The following is a 19,553-nucleotide window of genomic DNA, read 5'->3' as shown; positions in this document are numbered from 1 at the left end:
TTATCCTGGCACCCCCTCCATCCTGGGATTGGGGAGACAAAAAGTCACAAAAGGAAACCTCTCTAGTGGGCAGGAGAGTCCCCTCACACTGGTTTCTGCTTGTTGGTGTGGGCTGTAACCACCACTTATAACTCGGTTTCTTTGGGAAACCATGTTAGGGGCTCAGGTGAGGTCCGCAGCTGACATCGCGCTGGCGGGTAACAGGCAGAGGCGTCTATCTGTTGGAGACCTCTGCTCCTCGTCCCCAGTGCCCCACTGATGACCAGGGACACATGGGTCCCCAGCTTCTTTCCCCTCCTAGATCCCGTCCCTCGCAGCGCCATTGGCTGCGACGACCTTGACCCGCAGCGAGGGCACCTGGAGTTCTCCAGGTCCGGGCCGAGCCTGGACGAACTCTGGAACGACATTTCCTGCTTCCACGCCCTCCTCCTCCTGCCTCCGACTCTTCTCCCTCCAGCTCTGGCCCCTCGCGGGTCACAGACGCCCTCCAGCCTCCGCCCCTCGCTGCGACCGCCCCTGGCAACAGTCTCCATGGCGCACACCGTACGCTGAAAGCCACCCGACCTTAAGGGAAGCAGGGACCAGGCGCCCGAGTGAGGGTCAGTGGCCGCAGGCCAGTGGCCGGGAGCGTGCAGGATGAGCGCGAGGTTGCTCCGGCACCCCGAACTGGCAGGCCCCTGGTTAGATGCTCCAGACCGGCTGGGACCTGGGCTCTGTGGAGGTTGTACTTCTGCGCCTCCCCCGCCCCAGCAACACCGGCCCTCCCCACCCGGACATCCCCAGGGTAGGAATTTCCGGCCTCGGTGGGTAGTGAGGATTCTTTCCGGAATCTGTTGAAATTGTTGCGTGCAGAGGCGCACGTCTGGGGTCTTGAAGAAGGCACCCAAAGCAGCCCCTCCTTTCCCTCCCTCTCCTTGTCCCCTGAGAGCCAGCCGCTGTTGGAGCTGGGCTGGCAGGGGACTCAGAATGGGGGATCTTTTTCCCCATCTTCCTCGGGACAGGGGGCAGGGCCCTCGGCCCAAACTCTCACCCCCTCAGCCCCCATCCCCACCGTCCCACTTCCAGGAGCGTCACAGCCAGACAAGATGAGAAAACCTATCATGGGGTGGGGTATCTACTCCTTAGGCCCCCAACAAATATTCATTAACTTACTAGCCAATCCGTGCTGGCCTTGAGTACCTAGGTAGCTGCTAACCTGGGCCACACATTTACACATTTATGGAAATGACAGAAATAAATGCTCATGATAAAATATTAAGTGAAAAACTCAAGCTTTAAGAGGGTCTTAATAGCTTTAAGAGGGTCTTAATAGAATGTATGTGTGCATACTTCGTGCTTCTGTAAATACCCAGAAAAAGCTGATGAGAAATACTTGATATTGTGAACAGTAATATTGTATAGCACCTGTCTTAGTCAGCTTGGGCTGTCATAATAAAATACCAAAGATGACAGAAATCTGTTTTTCACAGTTCTGGAGGCTGGAAATCCAAGCTCAAGATACTAGTAAGGTGGGTTTTATTTTGAAGCCTTTTCTCTTGGTTTGCAGGTGATGGCCAATTCAACAGCTTAGGGGTTGGGGGTGAGGGGGGTAATCCTCTGGTATCTCTTCGTATAAGGGCACTAATTCTATCATTAGGGTCTCATCCTCATGACCTCATTTAATGCTAATTACCTCCCAAGTGCCCCATACCGTCACACTGGAGATTAGGGCTTCAACATAATGAATTTTGGGGGGTGCAAATATTCAATCCATAAAGGTATCTAATAGGTGGTACCTTAGAGTGGTTACAGATTTGGGCTGTGGAGCCAGACTGTCTGAATTTGAATCCCAATCCCAGCACTTACCAGTGTCTGCCCTTAGACAAATCACTTAACCTCACTATGCCTCAGGTTCCCTCCTGAGCATTTACTATGTGCCAGGATCTGTTCTTAGCATTTGTCATGTACTAACTTATTATTCCTCATAACAATTCTCTGTCACCATCATTTCCATGTTACTGATGAAAAGAACTTTACAGTTGTTATCTCATTTAATCCTCACAAATGTCAAAGAGGTAATATTCCCACCATTTTTACAGATGAAGAAAATGAGGTCCGGGGAAGTGAAGTTGATTACCCACAATCACCCCACTAATAACTGACAGACACAGGATTCAAACCAGTTCTGCTTGACCCAAAGCCTGGGACGACCACTTCTCACCCACACAGTCTCTCATGATGCCATGCAGTGTTTGCCAATTGCCTGATGATAAGCATCGCCCAAGATGCTTTCCAGAAATGGTCTTGAGAGTCAGTAAGCTCAGTTCTGTTTCCAGCCAGAGCAAACCCCTTCTTTCCCTTTCCAGGTCTCGTTTTTGTTCCATGTAAAACAAGAAGTTAGACCAGGCCCAAGATGGCAGATAGGTTTGGGTAGCTGCCAAGTCTGGTTTTCTGCAGCAGCTGCCGGAGCACACAGCTGTGAGCAGAATTCTGGGGCTACAGCTGGGTGGTAGCCATGGGTCGGGGGACTGGTAGGGTGAATAATTATCTTGGTTTGCCCAGCATTTTCCTGGTTTTAGCACTCAAAGTCCTGGGACAGTTGGTCATCCTAGTGATGGCTTAGATGGATTAGACAACCTATCAACTCCCAAACAGAGCTATTAATAATGTGATTTTCCCTTACCCCAGTACCTGTGTCTCTACATTCTTCTGGGTTCACTCTCCCTTTCCAGAATGTTTTTCACTCGTGATGGGTTGATTTGTTATGCAGCAATAGGATACTAATGCAAGTGTGACCTAATTTGAAAATGTGAACTACCCCCAGTAGCTCACATGGCATCTAACAGATGTTGCTAGCTTTCTCTTGAAAATTTAAAATATCCCGAAGTGCCCTGTAAGTTTGCGGTGCCTCCGTGCACCTCAGTACACAGTTTGGGATCTGTGACTCTGAGACATGAAGCATTTCTAGAGACAAAGAGGGATATTAAATAACGTCAAAAGGGTATATCCCCTAGGAAAATTTATCAGTTCTAAATTTGTAGGTACCTAGTAACATAGCTTTAAAATATATAAGACAAAAATTTATGGTACAAATAATAAATGCTGGAGAGGGTGTGGAGAAAAGGGAACCCTCCTACACTGTTGGTGGGAATATAAATTGGTGCAGCCACTATGGAGAACAGTATGGAGGTTCCTTAAAAAACTAAAAATAGTGTTACCATATGATCCAGCAATCCCACTGACAAAATCAGTACTGATTCTTGCAGCCAGCAGAATAATAATAACATCAATAATAATAAAAAAAGTGCTTCCACTATGTGCCAGGCATTGTGCAGTGCTTTATAAACTTATCTCATTTAACCCTTATGACAACCATAATCCATTTTACAGATGGGGAAATGGAGGCTTGAAGAAGAGTGTTTATAACTTATCTGAGGCCTCCCAGTGAATCAAGTGGTGGAGACAAAACTAAAATCCATGTCTGCTCCCCTCCAAAGCCCACATTCTTAACCACTGTAATTACTGCCTGGCAAGAATTATGTCTATGAAGAGGATTATGACACTTTTAAATCAATGTGTCCTTGGAAATATTTAGTATCCACTATTAATGTTAATCGTGTTCCTTAATAATTGAGTTCCATGCGTACTGCCCACATTTTAAACAACCTAAAAGAACCTTGTCCCATGAGTATAGACCTTGCAAATTGACATTTTCTGCTCTCTTTTGATTCCCCACTCCCATTTTAAGATTAGTGAAGCACTGAGACTTCCCTGGTGGCACAGTGGTTAAGACTCTGTGCTCCCAATGCAGGGGGCCCGGGTTCGATCCCTAGTCAGGGAACTAGATCCCACATGCATGCCGCAACTAAGAGTTCGCATGCCACAACTAAGGAGCCCAAGTATCGCAACTAAGGAGCTGGCGAGCCGCAACTAAGGAGCCCACCTCCTGCAACTAAGAAGCCCACCTGCTGCAACTAAGACCCAACACAACCAAATAAAATAAATAAATAAATAAAAGTAGGAAACTTTCTAATGTACACATGTATATCTGCAAAAAAAAAATCTGCACTCAAAAGACTCTTTAAAAAAGAAAAAAAGATTAGTGAAGCACTTTATGATTTTCAGAGAAGGGTATGCAGCAATATTTGCTAACTTTTAGTGGGGAAAGTGTGATCTGCTCCTTAAAAAGACATCTGTGTGTTGGGTTTCAGGGCAAGTTACTGTTTTCAGAATCCAAGTGGAATCTAACACTATGAAACAATACCAAGAGAAAAGGAAGGAAAACGAAAAACTAAAGGAGCACCCCTACCCATTGTTCCAACTCTTCAAAAGTTTCTGAAAACATATGAGAAGCATTGTGCACAGACTCAGACGTCCGTGTGTCCAGCCATCAAAAGGGACTTGAAAACCAGCATCAACCATGAACGGATTCTCAGGAAGGTGAGTGTGTCCTCTCCTTCCCTTATTCTTCCCTGAAATGAATTGATGAGGGTTTCCTCCCAAGGAACATGGGTCCTTAATCCCCTCAAGCCCAGAACTGGTGGTGTCACCCGCTCTGCATTCCTGCTGCGTGCTGTCCAAAGCCTGACTCTGGCACCAAGGTCTGCTCAGCACTTCTCCTACCATCCCCCTCCTCTCTCCCAATCTGCCCACCCCCATCCTTCCAGCAGGTCTGCCTTGTCTCACACCATTTCACTTCTGGAACGGACAACCCACCCCTCCTCCCATTCCACGTCTGGAGAACCCAGCTCAAAAACACCACTTCTGTCATCATTGCAGGACCTCCCTCCCCAGCACTCCTGACCCCTCCAAAAGAATGTCTCCTTGCCTTGACAGCTGGCGTGTCCAGGCCATCAGGCCAGACTTGCACACACCCACGCCTCCATTCTCACTTGGAGGGAGAGCAGCAAACACATCATTTGGATTTCAGAAAAAAATCTGATGTCTTATCTTTGCTGAGATTAAATCTAGGGATTGGGTATAAGGGGAAAAGAAGAGAGGCCAGCAGTGAAGCTAAGTGGTCAACTCTTGGGACGGAGTACCTGACAGACCAGAAGGAGGAGACTGGCACCCAAAGACAGACTGTCCAGCTTTACAACTTTTCTATCACCAGCCCAGAAAGACAGTCTGTGTTTTAATAATCACATGCCTACTGATTTCCTAAAATGCTGCGTTAAACAAGACAACAAATTAAACAAAATAATTAGATAGAGACAGGTGCTTTTAAAAATCATTGCTTTGGACTTTCCCTGGTGGCATAGTGGTTAAGAATCCGCCTGCCAATGCAGGGCACATGGGTTCGAGCCCTGGTCCGGGAAGATCCCACATGCTGCGGAGCAGCTAAGCCCCTGAACCACAACTACTGAGCCTGGGCTCTAGAGCCCGTGAGCCACAACTACTGAGCCCATGTGCCACAACTACTGAAGCCTGCCCGCTTAGAGCCCGTGCTCCGCAACAAGAGAAGCCACCTCAGTGAGAAGCCCATGCACCATGCGGAAGACAGCCCCCGCTCGCCACAACAAGAGAAAGCCCGCCCTTAGCAATGAAGACCCAACGCAGCCAAAAATAAATAAATAAAATAACTCACTGCTTTAACGTGACTTTCACACAAATCCATTACACCCATATTTTTCCTGAATGTGTTTGGGGGTGGAAGGGTGATTACATTTCACCCCACACAAAGAGACCCTCCTGGACTTCCTCTCTACCATCTCTCTCTTTCGCCTGAACTCCCACTTCCCAGGGCAGCTGCCCTCCTCCCTCTCTCCTCTGGTCCCTTTGGTCTCTCCCTCTCCACCTCTTCTACTCTCCTGTTCCCCACCTGCCCTCCTAGGTCTTTCTAATTCCTTCTTTTGCAGTTGCTTCTCTGGGCTCCCCCTGCACACACACATCTCCCAGCTCATCCCAATGGAGGAGCTTCCCAGAGTCATCCTTTTTGTGGTAAAATAATTACTAATTCATTTTTTTCCTATGTAGTTTTTATAATTAGGCTGCACTACTTAATCACAAGGGTTCGTCATAAATCTTGTCCAAGTTTATAACCTCGTCAGCAATGTTTTCCAAACATTTTAAATTACAATCACCATCAGAAATATAATTAACATCATGACCCAGTATATAAGTACTGGAGTGAATCAGTATGACCATAAGAGCTGTTTATGTTGGGTGGGTTGCTTTGGTTGGGTCTCCATTTTGATTTTGAATATCACTAAAATAAAGGTCTCATGAGACAATTACTCCTTACAGCATAGTATACACTCAGATCATCTCCCTTCTTTTCTATTTCATTAAAGAAAGAAAAAAAAAGGTGGTTACAATCCACTAAATTGATATCCCGACCCAAAGAGGGACAGTAACATGCTGGAAAAATCTCTGCCCTGTGGGACTTTTCATGGAGCTTTGCATATGGCAGGAACACCCTAAGTTTGTGTTGAATTATCACCCCAATGCACACTTGATCCACAGATAATAACTATTTTAAATGTTCTTATGGTGTTGTCTAATGACAATATTCTTCCTCCACGTATTTTACGACCTCTCTTTATGGTGCCCACCTGTAGCTTTTTTCTTACATTCTAGTTTATACTTGTAAGACCTGATGACCCCCCGCCAAGCATCCTACCAATTTCCTTGGAACCTTTGCTCATGACAGCCCAGGATGAGTGTTACATGCTGGGGAGAGAGATCTGCATCTGCGGCTTTCAGCTGAGCAACCCAGAGATCACCAGACTCTTGAGTCATGCGTTTTAAAAATAGCTCTGCAGTTAACCTTAAAATTGAATATAAGCATATTACATCATGTGTTCCAGCTATAATTTATTTGGTTGTTTTGGAAAAAAACCAAGTATTTTTAATGAAGTATTTCAAACATATAAAAGTGTAAAAAATAATAGAACTGACATCTATGTACTCACCGTCATGTAATATACTTTTTAGGGAATGAAAATTGCATATAATAGCTAAAGTGTCATCTTACTTCCTTTCCCTCATCTACTTCCCAGAGGTACTACTAGCCTAGAGTTGATGTGTATCAACCCCGTGCATGTTTTTATACTTTTTTGACATATGCATGTATGTTTTTACTTACATACATGGAATTGTATGATGTGTATGATTTTGTGGCTTACTCTTTTACTTATGTTGTCAAGATTTCTCCATGCTTATTACTTTTGACTGTTATCATATCACACATAATCTTCATTCCTGAATGACAGTTTTGCTGGCTATACACTTATAGATTAAATACTATTATTTTTTAAATTGAACTTCCGTTATTGTGACTGAGAAGTCATGGACAGGACTTTACTTCTGGAAAGAGCAAATCAGATAATTCAGATCAATCCTTTTGCTGAGGGCAACAAGAAGCTACAACACACAATATGGGATATAAAGCAGCTTGATTTCTACTTCACATCATACCCCAGAATCAATTCCAGATGGATTATAAATTTAAGGCAAAACAATAAAGTTTCTAGAAGGTACTATAGGACAATACCATCATGACTCTGGGGTTGAGAAAAACTTCTCAAACAGGACCCAAAAAGCACTAATTTTTCTAGTCTTTTGCCTTTTTGAAAATCCCTTGTTTTATTTCTCTGTGTTCAACTTTTATTTTATAATCTAATAGTTTCAATAATCTGAATTATTTTAGAGTCTGATATTCCTGACTCTTGCTTCTTCTGACTCTTACTTATGGTGACATTTCTTTTTATGTTTTTGTCATTTCTTTTTGACTGTAAATTCATATTTCATGAAAAAAAAATAGTTGTAGCAATTCCTTGAGCTCTGATTTGCAGACAGCTTTCTCCAGAGAGGTTTCTGCCACATACTCAGAGCTACATGAAACTAAATTCTTGACCTGAGGTTTCTTTGAGCCATCCAAGTGATGTTAATTCAGGGTGCAAACCTGTGCTAAGGCTAGTTTGTGAGTTCTCAGGGGTTGTGTTTTTTTCCATATGCTCAGTATCAGTTTGAGATGGGCCATTTTCCCTGGGATCCTTTGAGGAAGGGAGAGTTGGGTTTATTCCCAGTTCATCCTTAGTCTAAGGACATAGCACTATAATCCACTTTACGTTTTGGGCCACACCTCTATGTAGGATTTCCTGTTGGACTCTTCACCTTGGGCCTAATCTCCTATCCCCTGGACTGTATGATCCATTACAATCAAAGCTCAGATCTGCTGTTTTAGTGATGCTCTCAAAAGGAAACCTGGCCTCAGTGCCCTCTAGGGTCCTACTTTCTCTCATTCATTGACCTTTGTGTATTCCTCACTAACCTGCCAGTCAATGAACACATTTTAAAAAGATATTTTTAAAACTCTTAGAAGAACGTATGCGGAAAAGCTTCATGATATTGGATTTGGCAATGATTTCTTGGATATGACACTAAAAGCACAGGCAACAAAAGAAAAACTAGACGCATTGGAGTACATCAAAATGAAAAACTTCTCTGCTTCAAAAGACACAATCAACCGAGTGAAAAGGGAGAAAATAATTGCAAATCATATATCTGATAAGGGCTAATATCCAGAATATATGAGTTCTTTAACTCATATAACTCAACAACAAAAAAAATAAGCAACCTGATTTAAAATGGTCAAAGGACTTGAATAGACATTCTCCGAAGAAGATATACAAATGACCAATAAGCGCATGAAAAGATGTTCAACATCATTAATCATTCGAGAAATGCAAATCAGAACCACAATGAGATACCATCTCATGTCAACTAGGAGGGTTACTATCAAAAAAAGCAGAAAATAATATGTTGATAAAGACGTAGAGGAATTGGAACCTTTGTGCACTATTGGTGGAAATGTAAAATGGTGCAGCCGCTATGGAAAATAGTATGGCGGTTCCGCAGAAAATTAAAAAGAGAACTACCCTATCATCACTATGTATCATCTGGGTACATACCCAAAAGAATTCAAAGAAGGGTCTCAAAGAGATATTTGTACATTCATGGTCATAGCAGCATTATGCACAAAATCCAAAGATGGAGGCAACCCAAATATCTATTGACAGATCAATGGGTAAACAAAGTATGGTATATACTAGAATATTATTCAGCCTTAAACAGAAAGGAAATTCTGACACATGCTACAACGTGGATGAACCTTGAAGAACTCATGCTAAGTGAAATAAGTCAGAAACAAAAGGGTATTGTATCATTTCACTTATATGAGGTACCTAGAGTAGCCAAATTCAGAGACAGGAAGTAGAATGGCAGTTACCGGGGGCTGCAGGGATGGGAGAATGGGAGCGTTTGTTTAATGGGTACAGAGTTTCAGTCTTGCAAGATGAAAAAAGTTCTGGAGGTGAATGGCGGTGAGGCTTGCACAATAATGTGAATATACTTAATGCCACTGTACTTTACCCTTAGAAATGATTAAGATGGTAAATTTTATATGTATTTGACCACAACTTAAAAATAAAATTTTAAAAAGATATTTTAAATATATAACCAGAATTTTTGGTTGTTTTTATTCAGATGGTTAGTCAGGGTACCCAGTCTATCCAAGCTGGAAACAGAAAGCTGTCCTTGAATGTTCACAGTGATCCTTAGCAGTTCCTTAAATTGTACCCTTCTCGGTAATCTGGAGGCTGCTGAGGAATTCTATCCGAGATGGCCGTGGTCTTGCCCACAGCAGTGCGGGTGCCCCAGGGAGCAGTGCTGGTGCCCCAGTGGGGGGACACTGCAAACCACTGGCTGAGATCTTCAGGACTTGGTCCAGAGTTTGTTTTGCACAGACCAATGTTAGCATCAGCAGTGATGTGTCACATGGCCTCCTCTGTCAGAAACACAGCTTCAGAAATCTGATCCAGCACTCAAACTAGACTTTCTCTCATTAAAGAGGCCTCAGGCACCAGCTCCGTAGTTAAAGTTGCAAGGGCTTGTTTATGCTCAACCGAGGTATAATTTGGAATCCTTTTTTTTTTTTTTTAAGACAACTAATGCAGCATTTTATTGACAATGGAAACCAACACATCAGTAAAACAGAACAGAAAGTTCATAAACATACCTAATGACTATAAAGCAAACAGACAAACAAAACTAACACCTAATAAAGGTACTAAATCAGTTGGGTAAGAGTGGATTATTCAATAAGAGGCAGAATCTACAAAAGGAAAGTTAAATTTGACAGCATTATGAAAAATACTTCCACATAAAGCAATTCACAAATTAAAAAAACAAACTGCAAAGGCACAGCAAAACAAAGCAGATGGAATATTTTTGCAAAATAAATGACATTTAGAAGATTTAGATCCTTATTCAGTACCTAGAATATAAGAAAAACAGAAAAATGTGCAAAGAATACAAATGGGCGATTAATGAAAAGAAAAGCAAGAGAAAGAAAGGAAGAAAGAAAGAAATACAAGCATAAATAAGTTTAAGAAAATTATTAACTTTACTACTAACCAAAGAAATACAAATTAAAACAGCAGTTATTTTCACCCATAAAGTTTCCTTTTTGCTAAAACTAAGAGAGCTGGTGGTTGGCAATGATGAGGTTAAATACCACTCTAAGCTATTTGCAGAGAATTTAAATTGATTCAGCTTTTCTGGGTAGCGTTTTGTTTTGTTTTGTTTTTAACATCTTTATTGGAGTATAATTGCTTTACAATGGTGTGTTAGTTTCTGCTTTATAACAAAGTGAATCAGTTATACATATACATATGTTCCCATATCTCTTCCCTCTTCCGTCTCCCTCCCTTCTACCCTCCCTATCCCACCCCTCTAGGTGGTCACAAAGCACCGAGCTGATCTCCCTGTGCTATGCGGCTGCTTCCCACTAGCTATCTATTTTACGTTTGGTAGTGTATATATGTCCATGCCTCTCTCTCGCTTTGTCACAGATTACCCTTCCCCCTCCCCATGTCCTCAAGTCCATTCTCTAGTGGGTCTGTGTCTTTAGTCCTGTCTTACCCCTAGTTTCTTCACGACTTTTTTTTTTCTTAAATTCCATATATATGTGTTAGCATACGGTATTTGTCTTTCTCTTTCTGACTTACTTCACTCTGTATGACAGACTCTAGGTCCATCCACCTCACTACAAATAGCTCAATTTCGTTTCTTTTTATGGCTAATATTCCATTGTATATATGTGCCACATCTTCTTTATCCATTCATCCGATGATGGACACTTAGGTTGTTTCATCTCCGGGCTATTGTAAATAGAGCTGCAATGAACATTTTGGTACGTGACTCTTTTTGAATTATGGTTTTCTCAGGGTATATGCCCAGTAGTGGGGTTGCTGGGTCATATGGTAGTTCTATTTGTAGATTTTTAAGGAACCTCCATACTGTTCTCCATAGTGGCTGTATCAATTTACATTCCCACCAGCAGCGCAAGAGTGGAATCCTATCTCTGACCAACATGTCATTACCTCACAAAACCCTAAATCCTCCGAACCCCACCAAAGTCACTTTCAGGCTTAAATTCTGAACTGAGGGAATTCTCAGGTTGCGGTGATTCTAATTGCTAAAAGGTGGCCTTCCTGATTTGATACTCTCTGCTATCAGGTAGGGATTTAACTGTCATTGTGATCCTTTGTTATCGCAAGAAATGACCTGGCCTTAGGCTTGTGCTTATATTGTGCTACAATATATCTTCTCTCATCATAAAGCTTGATGTTTCCTGTACAATTTTTCAATGAGTCTTCATTTTAAAGGGAAATTATTTTGTGTTCATGCCACTTTCTCCTTGGGTAATTAGTTATCTTAGAAGCCAAAATGTTGAGGTAATTAACATGAGTGACTTTGAAGTAACTTATAAAAACACAGAGCATATTTATCTTCATCGTGTCAGCACTTTTTACCTTGCGTTCTCAGGCTTTGCTTCTGGAATCGAAGGGGCGCAACCCCTGCCCGTTTACCACCCTCAAACTCATTGATTGCAGGATGGATCCGTGGTCTTTGGGGAGACTTGGGAGGGCTCTGCAGTTCAGCAGGTGCATTTTCTTGTCCTCGATTACTGCAAGTAAGGTGGAATGCGGAGTTGCTTCAAGGCCCTTCCTGCTGTCAGCGGGGGGAGGCAAAGGCAGGGGAGGGAAATGTCCTGGTTCCTTGTGCTTCATCAAGTCATCGCTGAAAGGGGACACTGTGAAGCGTCCTTAGAGTTCATGTCCCTGAGTAAATGTTAGGGTTCTCAAAAAGAGTCACTAGGGCTTCCCTGGTGGCGCAGTGGTTGAGAGTCTGCCTGCCGGTGCAGGGGACACGGGTTCGTGCCCCAGTTCAGGAAGATCCCACATGCCGCGGAGCGGCTGGGCCCGTGAGCCATGGCCGCTGAGCTTGTGCGTCCAGAGCCTGTGCTCCGCAACGGGAGAGGCCACAACAGTGAGAGGCCCGCGTACCGAAAAAAAAATAATAATAAAAGAGTCTCTAGTCATTCATTTATTCCTTCAATAAATATTTGTTGAAGGCCAGTTTGTACAAGGCATGGTGCTTGTTGCTAAGGAACATATAAATATATTTAAGGCAGTGCCACTGTCAAGGGAGTCCTCGGTATAGTAGAGGGAGGAGACGTGCTCTTGATTATGTATAGTGCAAGGAAGAAAGTCTGAATATCACAAAATATGTCCATATACATTTTAGTGGTAGCTTGGATAAGGGAAACCACGATTCCCTAGGTGATGGGTCAGTATTCACCAGGAGAGGAGGTGGGAGGAAGGGTAGTGATAATAACAATAATAACAATAACAGCTAATGGTTATTGAGTGCTTACTGTGTGCCAAGCACAGTGCATGGATTTTCTCATTTCTTCTCCCAACAATAAATAGATGTTTACCATTACGTAGAGATGTATGATACATAATGATAGATATGTACCATTTCTAACCCTTGAGTATAGATGAGGAAAGACTCAGGGGGATTAATTGGTTTGTTCAAGGCCATTCAGCTCTTAGGGATGGAGTCTAGATGTGAATTCAGGTGTCTGAATCAGAGCCCACCTCTGATCCATGCTACTAGATTGCTGGGGTCTATAATTTACCATCCATAAATAATTTCAAACTGCTTGTGTGATCTGGGGTAGGTCACGCGACTTCTCTGATCTATAATGAGATGATCTCTTCCACTTCCTAAGTCTATGATTCTGTGATTCTTCCCATGGAGTCAGGTGCTGCCTTGTACTCAAAAGGCCAGTGGGCTGTGAAGTGAAAGAGATGAGTCATGCCTGAGAAGTGGTATCACAATGACACCAAGGCCCCATTAAAGGACTAGGATCTTATTAGGGCCCTGGCAGTGACAGTGGACAAGTCCATCGGCAAGAGCTGGGGGGACAGTGGACAAGTCCATCAGCAAGAGCTGGGGGGAGCCAGTGTTCTGTGGAGGTTCTCCAGCTTTCTGAATTGCTGGGAGAAGCCGTAGTCAGGGTCTCCTAACACAGGGCCGCAGAAGGTCAGGCTCCTTGGGATACCATGCAGTGACGCAGGATTGGTCACGGGGTCTCCCCAGCTCCCCACCTGGGCCAGGCAGACCCAGCCCCACTGCTAAGAGACCCCTCTAGACTCCAGTTCCTGTGCTGGACCCAAAGATCTGCACTGGGGAGAGGAAAGAAGCAATTTCCATATTCAGGAAACAGCTTACTTTAATCGTCCGTGGAAATCCTGCTGCTGCTAAGACGCCTAGATTTGTCAGGGTTGAGTAGGTGGGGTCAGCACCGGGACCTCAACACTGGTCAGATTGCAGGTTACCAGCCTCTGGGGATTGGAGTTCCTTCCTCACTGTCTTCCCTGATAGGCTGTGAAGTCCAGCAGGCAGGATACCCCTCCTTCTTATACACAGCTGCATCCCCACAGCCGCCATGGTAGCTGGTCCTCAATAATTACTCACTGAATGAATTAATAAATTTTCAAAGTTATTTCTGTTAATACTACTCACTTCATTTTAAAGTTCAAGTCTTGACATTCCAAATTCCCTGAAGATGTCCCGTTACCTCATTGGTCCTCAATTTATTGACCTAATACCTACCTACCCCTAGAGGCTGTTGTCGGCATGAATGAGTTGATGGGTGTTCACTTTGCAGACTCTAGTGACTGTGCAATACAAGGCAAGGAGCACCTCAGGGCCAAGGAGAGCCAAGAGGTTGAACTTTCTTGAACCTACCCTGGACACGGCTTAAAAGACTTCTCCTTACAGAGTCCTAGTACCACTGGGTCTTCCCCGCCTCCTTGGTCCCTGCCAGCTGGGCCACCTCTCCTGTCTTCAGGATTCACAGCTTGCTCTCTGTCTGCTCCCTGAATGGGTACTTCAAACAGCCCTCCGCTCGCCTTGCCCGGGAGGCAGACTCTGGTTCCCCCTCCTCCACACACAGGCTGCCCCCCCCAATCATCCCACCCCCACCCCCCAGCCCTGGAATCCCAAACTGAGGACCAGCAAAAGTGCCTCTAACTTCCCTGGGGAGTGCCTTAAAATTAATAATCTAATGGTGACATAGTTTTAAAAGTTACTTACTTGCTCCTATCTTTTTTTTTTTTTTTTTTTTTTTTTTAGATTTGGAAATGAAGAAATTGAGAGTATTTTCTCAGGCCTGGAGAACAATCAAAGGCTTCAAGGCCTTAGTCTGTGCTACTGTGGTCTAGGGCCACAGAGCGGGCCGAGGCTGGGCTCCGTCATACGCCAGAGTGCCATTTGGTGAGAGGGTCCCCTGCTCCCCCTCCTACAACTTGGCACTGTTCTGTCTTGGCTTATATAACTAGTCACTTACAGAGCCTACTAGCCCATGAGTTCCTTTGATTTTTTTGTTATGATGTTTTTAATCATCTTCTTCTCCTCCAGTTATTTTGTTCTCCTTTTCTTAATTATAATAGAAAGGTCCTTTAGTTACATTTGAGAATCAAGGATGTCATGCTAAATGCATATTTTGGCCAGTTGATGTGGCTACTAGGTCCATTTTTTATGACGTGGTCTATTATTATGATTATTTATTATTTTATAACTAGGTCTATTATTTTATGAGGTGAAGACCCAAATCCCAGTTTGAGAAAGTGGAAAGAACAGCAAATGAACAGTGTATTTCACCCCTTCCCCAGTGAGCTGCACCTTAATGGCAATCACTTGCAGTGTTCTGGAGCTCTGGGTCTCCTCTGACCCCTAGCAGAGTATGCAGAGATGCAGGGGAAAGACCAGCCAACAACTTCCTCACCAGACCCCAGGAATCCCCCTCAGGTGCTCCAAGGTAAGCAGTGGGAACTTGGTGCTACACTCTGTTGGCGCCATCTGAAAGAAGGAACATTTGCTTTGCAATTAAAAGTGACCTCTCCAGTGATCAGTGGAGATTCCTCTTCCTGAGAATGTGTGGGAGCAGAATAAAAGACCCCCAAAGATGTCTTTGTCCTAATCTTCAGACCCTGTGACTATGTTACCTCACATGGCAAAAGGATTGTTATAAGAGGGAGGCCGGAGGGTCAGAGTCAGAGAGAAGGAGATGGGACAGTGGAAGGAGACGTTGGAGTGAAGTGGGGAAGGGGCCATAAGCCAAGGAATGTAGGCAGCCTCTAGGAGCTGGAAAGGTCAAGGAAACGAATTCTTCCCCAGAGCCTCCAAAAGGAACGCAGGTCCACTGATGCCTTCACTTTTGCCTATAAGACCCATTTCAGACTCTGACCCCCAGAACTGTAAGGTAATACACTTGTATTGTTTTAAGCCACTAAGTTTGTGGTCATTTGTTACTACAGCAGTAAGAAACTAGTACAGCATGTTAATCAGCACTCTTTCAGTTAAAAGTGAAAGCAACTCAAACAGAACTAAAGATAAGTAGGGATTTATTGGCTCACATAACTGAGACGTCCACAGGTGGAGCTGTCTCAGAGATGGCTGAATTCAGGAGCTCAAACCATGTCATCAGGAAACCCCGAGTTTGCTGCTCGTGACTCTACTTCCCTTCCCAGGGTTGGCCTTCTCTCCCAGGGCAGACAGGCTTCCTCCAAGCAGGAACAGCAGTTGACATGTCCGCCAGCAGTCCCAGAGCTATATCATCATTACTTGTAATCACCCAGAAAGTGTGAACCTCTTTCTTCCGGTAACTGTGGGTCAAATCCCATTGGAAGGCTCTAATTGGCTCTCCTTGGGTCACATATCTACCTCTTGGACCAATCCCTACAGTCCAGGTCATGGTAAACCATGATTGGCCAGGACTGATCACACACCCCATGGGGGTGGGGTGAAACACTGTGATGGGCAGCGCTACCAGAATCACAGTATTTCCAGCGGGGAAGTGGCAGTCCCTCTCGAAGAAGTAGACAGATGAGGAGGACAGATGCAGGACAGACGAGAACAACAGCTGCTTACTTCCCCATAAAAGGGTTATCATTTGTGTTAATAGATCCCAAGTACACATATTCATGACACATTTTAAAGCTGACTACTTTTTTTTCTGCGGTACGCGGGCCTCTCACTGCTGTGGCCTCTCCCGTTGCGGAGCACAGGCTCCGGACGCGCAGGCTCAGTGGCCATGGCTCATGGGCCCAGCCGCTCCGCGGCACGTGGGATCTTCCCGGACCGGGGTATGAACCCACGTCCCCTGCATCGGCACGCAGACTCTCAACCACTGCACCACCAGGGAAGCCCTAAAGCTGACTACTTTTAATCATTGGTAACAGTAAGTTGTAGCAAGTTAGTAGCATAGACTTAGAGTCAGACCTAGGTTCAAATCCTACTCCAGCTGTGCGTGACTCTGGGCAAATTGTCAAATTGATCTAACTTCAGTTTCTTCAGCTACAAAATAAACATAATGATAACTACCCCCCTGGTGTTTAGTGCAGATTAAATGGTATAATGTAAAGCAGTTAGCACATGCCTTACACACAGTAAGTCCTTGAGGGATGTTAATTATCATCATCACTATCATCGTTATCATTACAGCAAAAACAACCCTTTCCCAGCTTGAAGCATATTGGTGAACACGACCACTCTACTTGCTGGAAAAAAGTGGAGATAAACAGCTGAAGTCTAGCGTACAGCATGGTGACTATAGTTAACAATGCTCTGGTGCATATTTGAAAGCTGTTAAGAGAGTAGATCTTAAAAGTTTTCATCACGGGGGAAAAAAATATTTGTGACTATGTATGGTGATGGATGTTAACTAGACATTGTACTGATCATTTCACAATAGATACAAATATCGAATCATTACGTTGTACACCTGAAACAAATGTTATATGTCAATTAGATCTCAGTGAAAATTATTGAAATACAATTATTCTCCAACGCTTTTGCTGTGTCCTCACATGGCCTTTCCTAGCTGTGTGCACCTGGATAGAGAGAGTGAGCTCTCTGGTGTCTAATAAGAACACTATCCTAGTTGATCAGGGCCCCACCCTTATGATCTCATTTAATCTTAAGTACCTCCGTAGAGGCCCCATCTCCAAATACAGCCATAAGGGGGGTTCAACCCAGTTTGTTTCAAGGCAGAGTTGTAAAGGTCAGGGACCAGGGAGCTCCAGGGGTCTGGCAAGATGCGCTACAGCATGGGTTGCTGGGGGTCAGTGCTGGATTTCTTGGCTCAAGAAGCACATTTGAGGGTGGCAAAGTCCAGCTGGCAGGGCTTTGGTCCCACACCCCCTGGGGCCAGGTGAGGGCTGGCAAGATACCATAATCATTTTTATTGCCTCATATGCCTCTTTTCATTTATGGCTAATCCTGCTGGCATAGAAGTGAAATCAAGATGGGAAAACTAATTTGCCTGAGCAGAGGTCTATCAATCCAGTTCTGAAATAGAAGACACTTTTACTCTGTGCTGGTGTGTATGTTACCGTTATGGACTGAACGTTTGTGTCATCCCCACCCCCCCTGCCAAATTCATAGGTTGAAGTCTTCACCCGCAAAGCGATGATATTAGGAGGCGGAGGCCTTTGGAAGGTGATTAGATCATGAAGGTGGAGCCCTCATGAATGGGATTAGTGCCCTTATAAAAGAGACCCCAGAGAGTTCCCTTGCCCCTTCCACCATGTAGGGTTATAGCAAGAAGATGGCCATCTATGAACCAGGAAGCGGGCTCTCACCAGACACTGAATCTGCTGGTACCTGGATTTTGGACTTCCCAGCCTCCAGAACTGTGAGGAATAAATGTTTGTTGTTTATAAGCCACCCAGTCTATTGTGTCTTGTTATAGCAGCCCAAACACACTAAGAAAAAGAGTACACACAAACTTCCCAGTGGCTATGTTTGAGGGGGTGTGGATGGTTTTTTTAAATGTCCAGATTCTCACCTTCCATAATGACCCAGTACCTGTGGTTAATATCCTTGGTCACAATCATCATTCTATTTGGCAAGCAAAGGTATGCTTCTCTCCCATCCAGTATCTGATCAGAATATCTCCTCTAGGGAGCAAAAACAAAGAGACAATTCAAAATATGAATATAAGCTTTAAGAAAATGAATAGCTCTAATAACTCAGTGACAAATCAATTTATACACATCGTGTGGCTTCCAATTTTTGCTTTTAACAGAATTGAAGGAGGACTTAAGTTATCAACGGACAGATCATTAAAAAAGATTTTTTTGATCAATGACTATATTAATTTTTAGTCTGTAACTCAGGAGTTCAAATAGTTGAATAATACTGCTGTGATAAAACTCCTTCTAGGATTTATTTGAATTTTAGATGAGAAACAAATAATGTATTATAAGTATGTTCCATGCAATGTTTAGGATACACTTAAAATAATTATTCTTGTTTATCTGACATTAAATTGAACCGGGTGTCCTGTATTTGGGGGACGAGGGAGATTAGGTCTGGCATTATTCCATTGCCATCCACCTGAACAAGATTTCTCAGCAGTTCCAACTATAACAATGAAAAATAGAAAAAACATTGATGCTGAAGGCTGCCTCATTTTAGCAGTAATATTCTTTGATGAATACATGAATTAATTATAAAAACAAATAAATAAAACAGCACCATCCATCTCTTTGGGCAAGGCAGTCAATAAAATTTGTTTTGTATTTAATTAGGATTTATCAAAATATATAAAATACATATGTTGTATTAATCAATTGCATACTTCTAAAGATTAATAACTATAGAAGAATTTTTAATACTTTAGAGGTTTATGAGCCCAAGAAATTTTTAAAATTTAAATATTTGTAAATGAAGCATTTTTATTACAGAGAAGTACTACAGGATGGCCTATAAATGACTTTCAAATATAAAATTCTGCAGAGTTAGTAAAATGGAAATAACAGTAAAAACACAGGGAAAAAAAGGAATCATGTAAAACTTTCAATCACTCAAAAAGAACTGCTCATGTTTTGAGCTGTTTGGGATTTTTTTAATGCATGATGATGGGTATCAAAGTGCTTGGAATTCAGATTCCATCTGATATACTTAAAAGAATGGTATAACAGACTTCATTTTTATTGTTTTAAATTTATTTATTTTATTTTATTGAAGTAGAGTTGATTTACAATGTTGTGTTAGTTTCAGGTGTACAACAAAGTGATTCAGTTACATATACATACATACCTATTTTTTTCAGATTCTTTTCCCTTATAGGTTATTACAAAGTATTGAGTAGAGCTCCCTGTGCTATACAGTAGGTCCTTGTTGGTTATCTACTTATATATAGTAGTGTG

At 43.1% G+C, this 19,553-nt stretch overlaps 1 protein-coding gene across 1 annotated transcript in view; it reads left to right on the top strand.

The window, feature by feature from the left end:
* The first annotated feature begins 636 nt into the window (after window positions 1–636).
* Window positions 637–19,553, top strand: part of LOC149749430 (uncharacterized) — a 36,737-nt gene continuing 17,820 nt past the window's right edge. Inside the window, 7 exon segments of the mRNA XM_089909926.1 lie at window positions 637–784; window positions 4,229–4,419; window positions 6,559–6,720; window positions 11,812–11,926; window positions 11,929–11,959; window positions 14,473–14,613; window positions 15,012–15,157. Coding sequence (XP_089766052.1) covers window positions 637–784; window positions 4,229–4,419; window positions 6,559–6,720; window positions 11,812–11,926; window positions 11,929–11,959; window positions 14,473–14,613; window positions 15,012–15,157 — 934 coding nt within the window.

The sequence above is a fragment of the Delphinapterus leucas genome, chromosome 4 (genome assembly GCF_059928025.1).
Source record: "Delphinapterus leucas isolate spDelLeu-1000000601 "Yukka" chromosome 4, BTC_Dleu_Yukka2, whole genome shotgun sequence".
NCBI classification, from domain to species: Eukaryota; Metazoa; Chordata; class Mammalia; order Artiodactyla; family Monodontidae; genus Delphinapterus; species Delphinapterus leucas.
The sequence above is the reverse complement of the archived record's forward strand: the minus strand, read 5'-3'. Positions and strand labels throughout refer to the sequence as shown.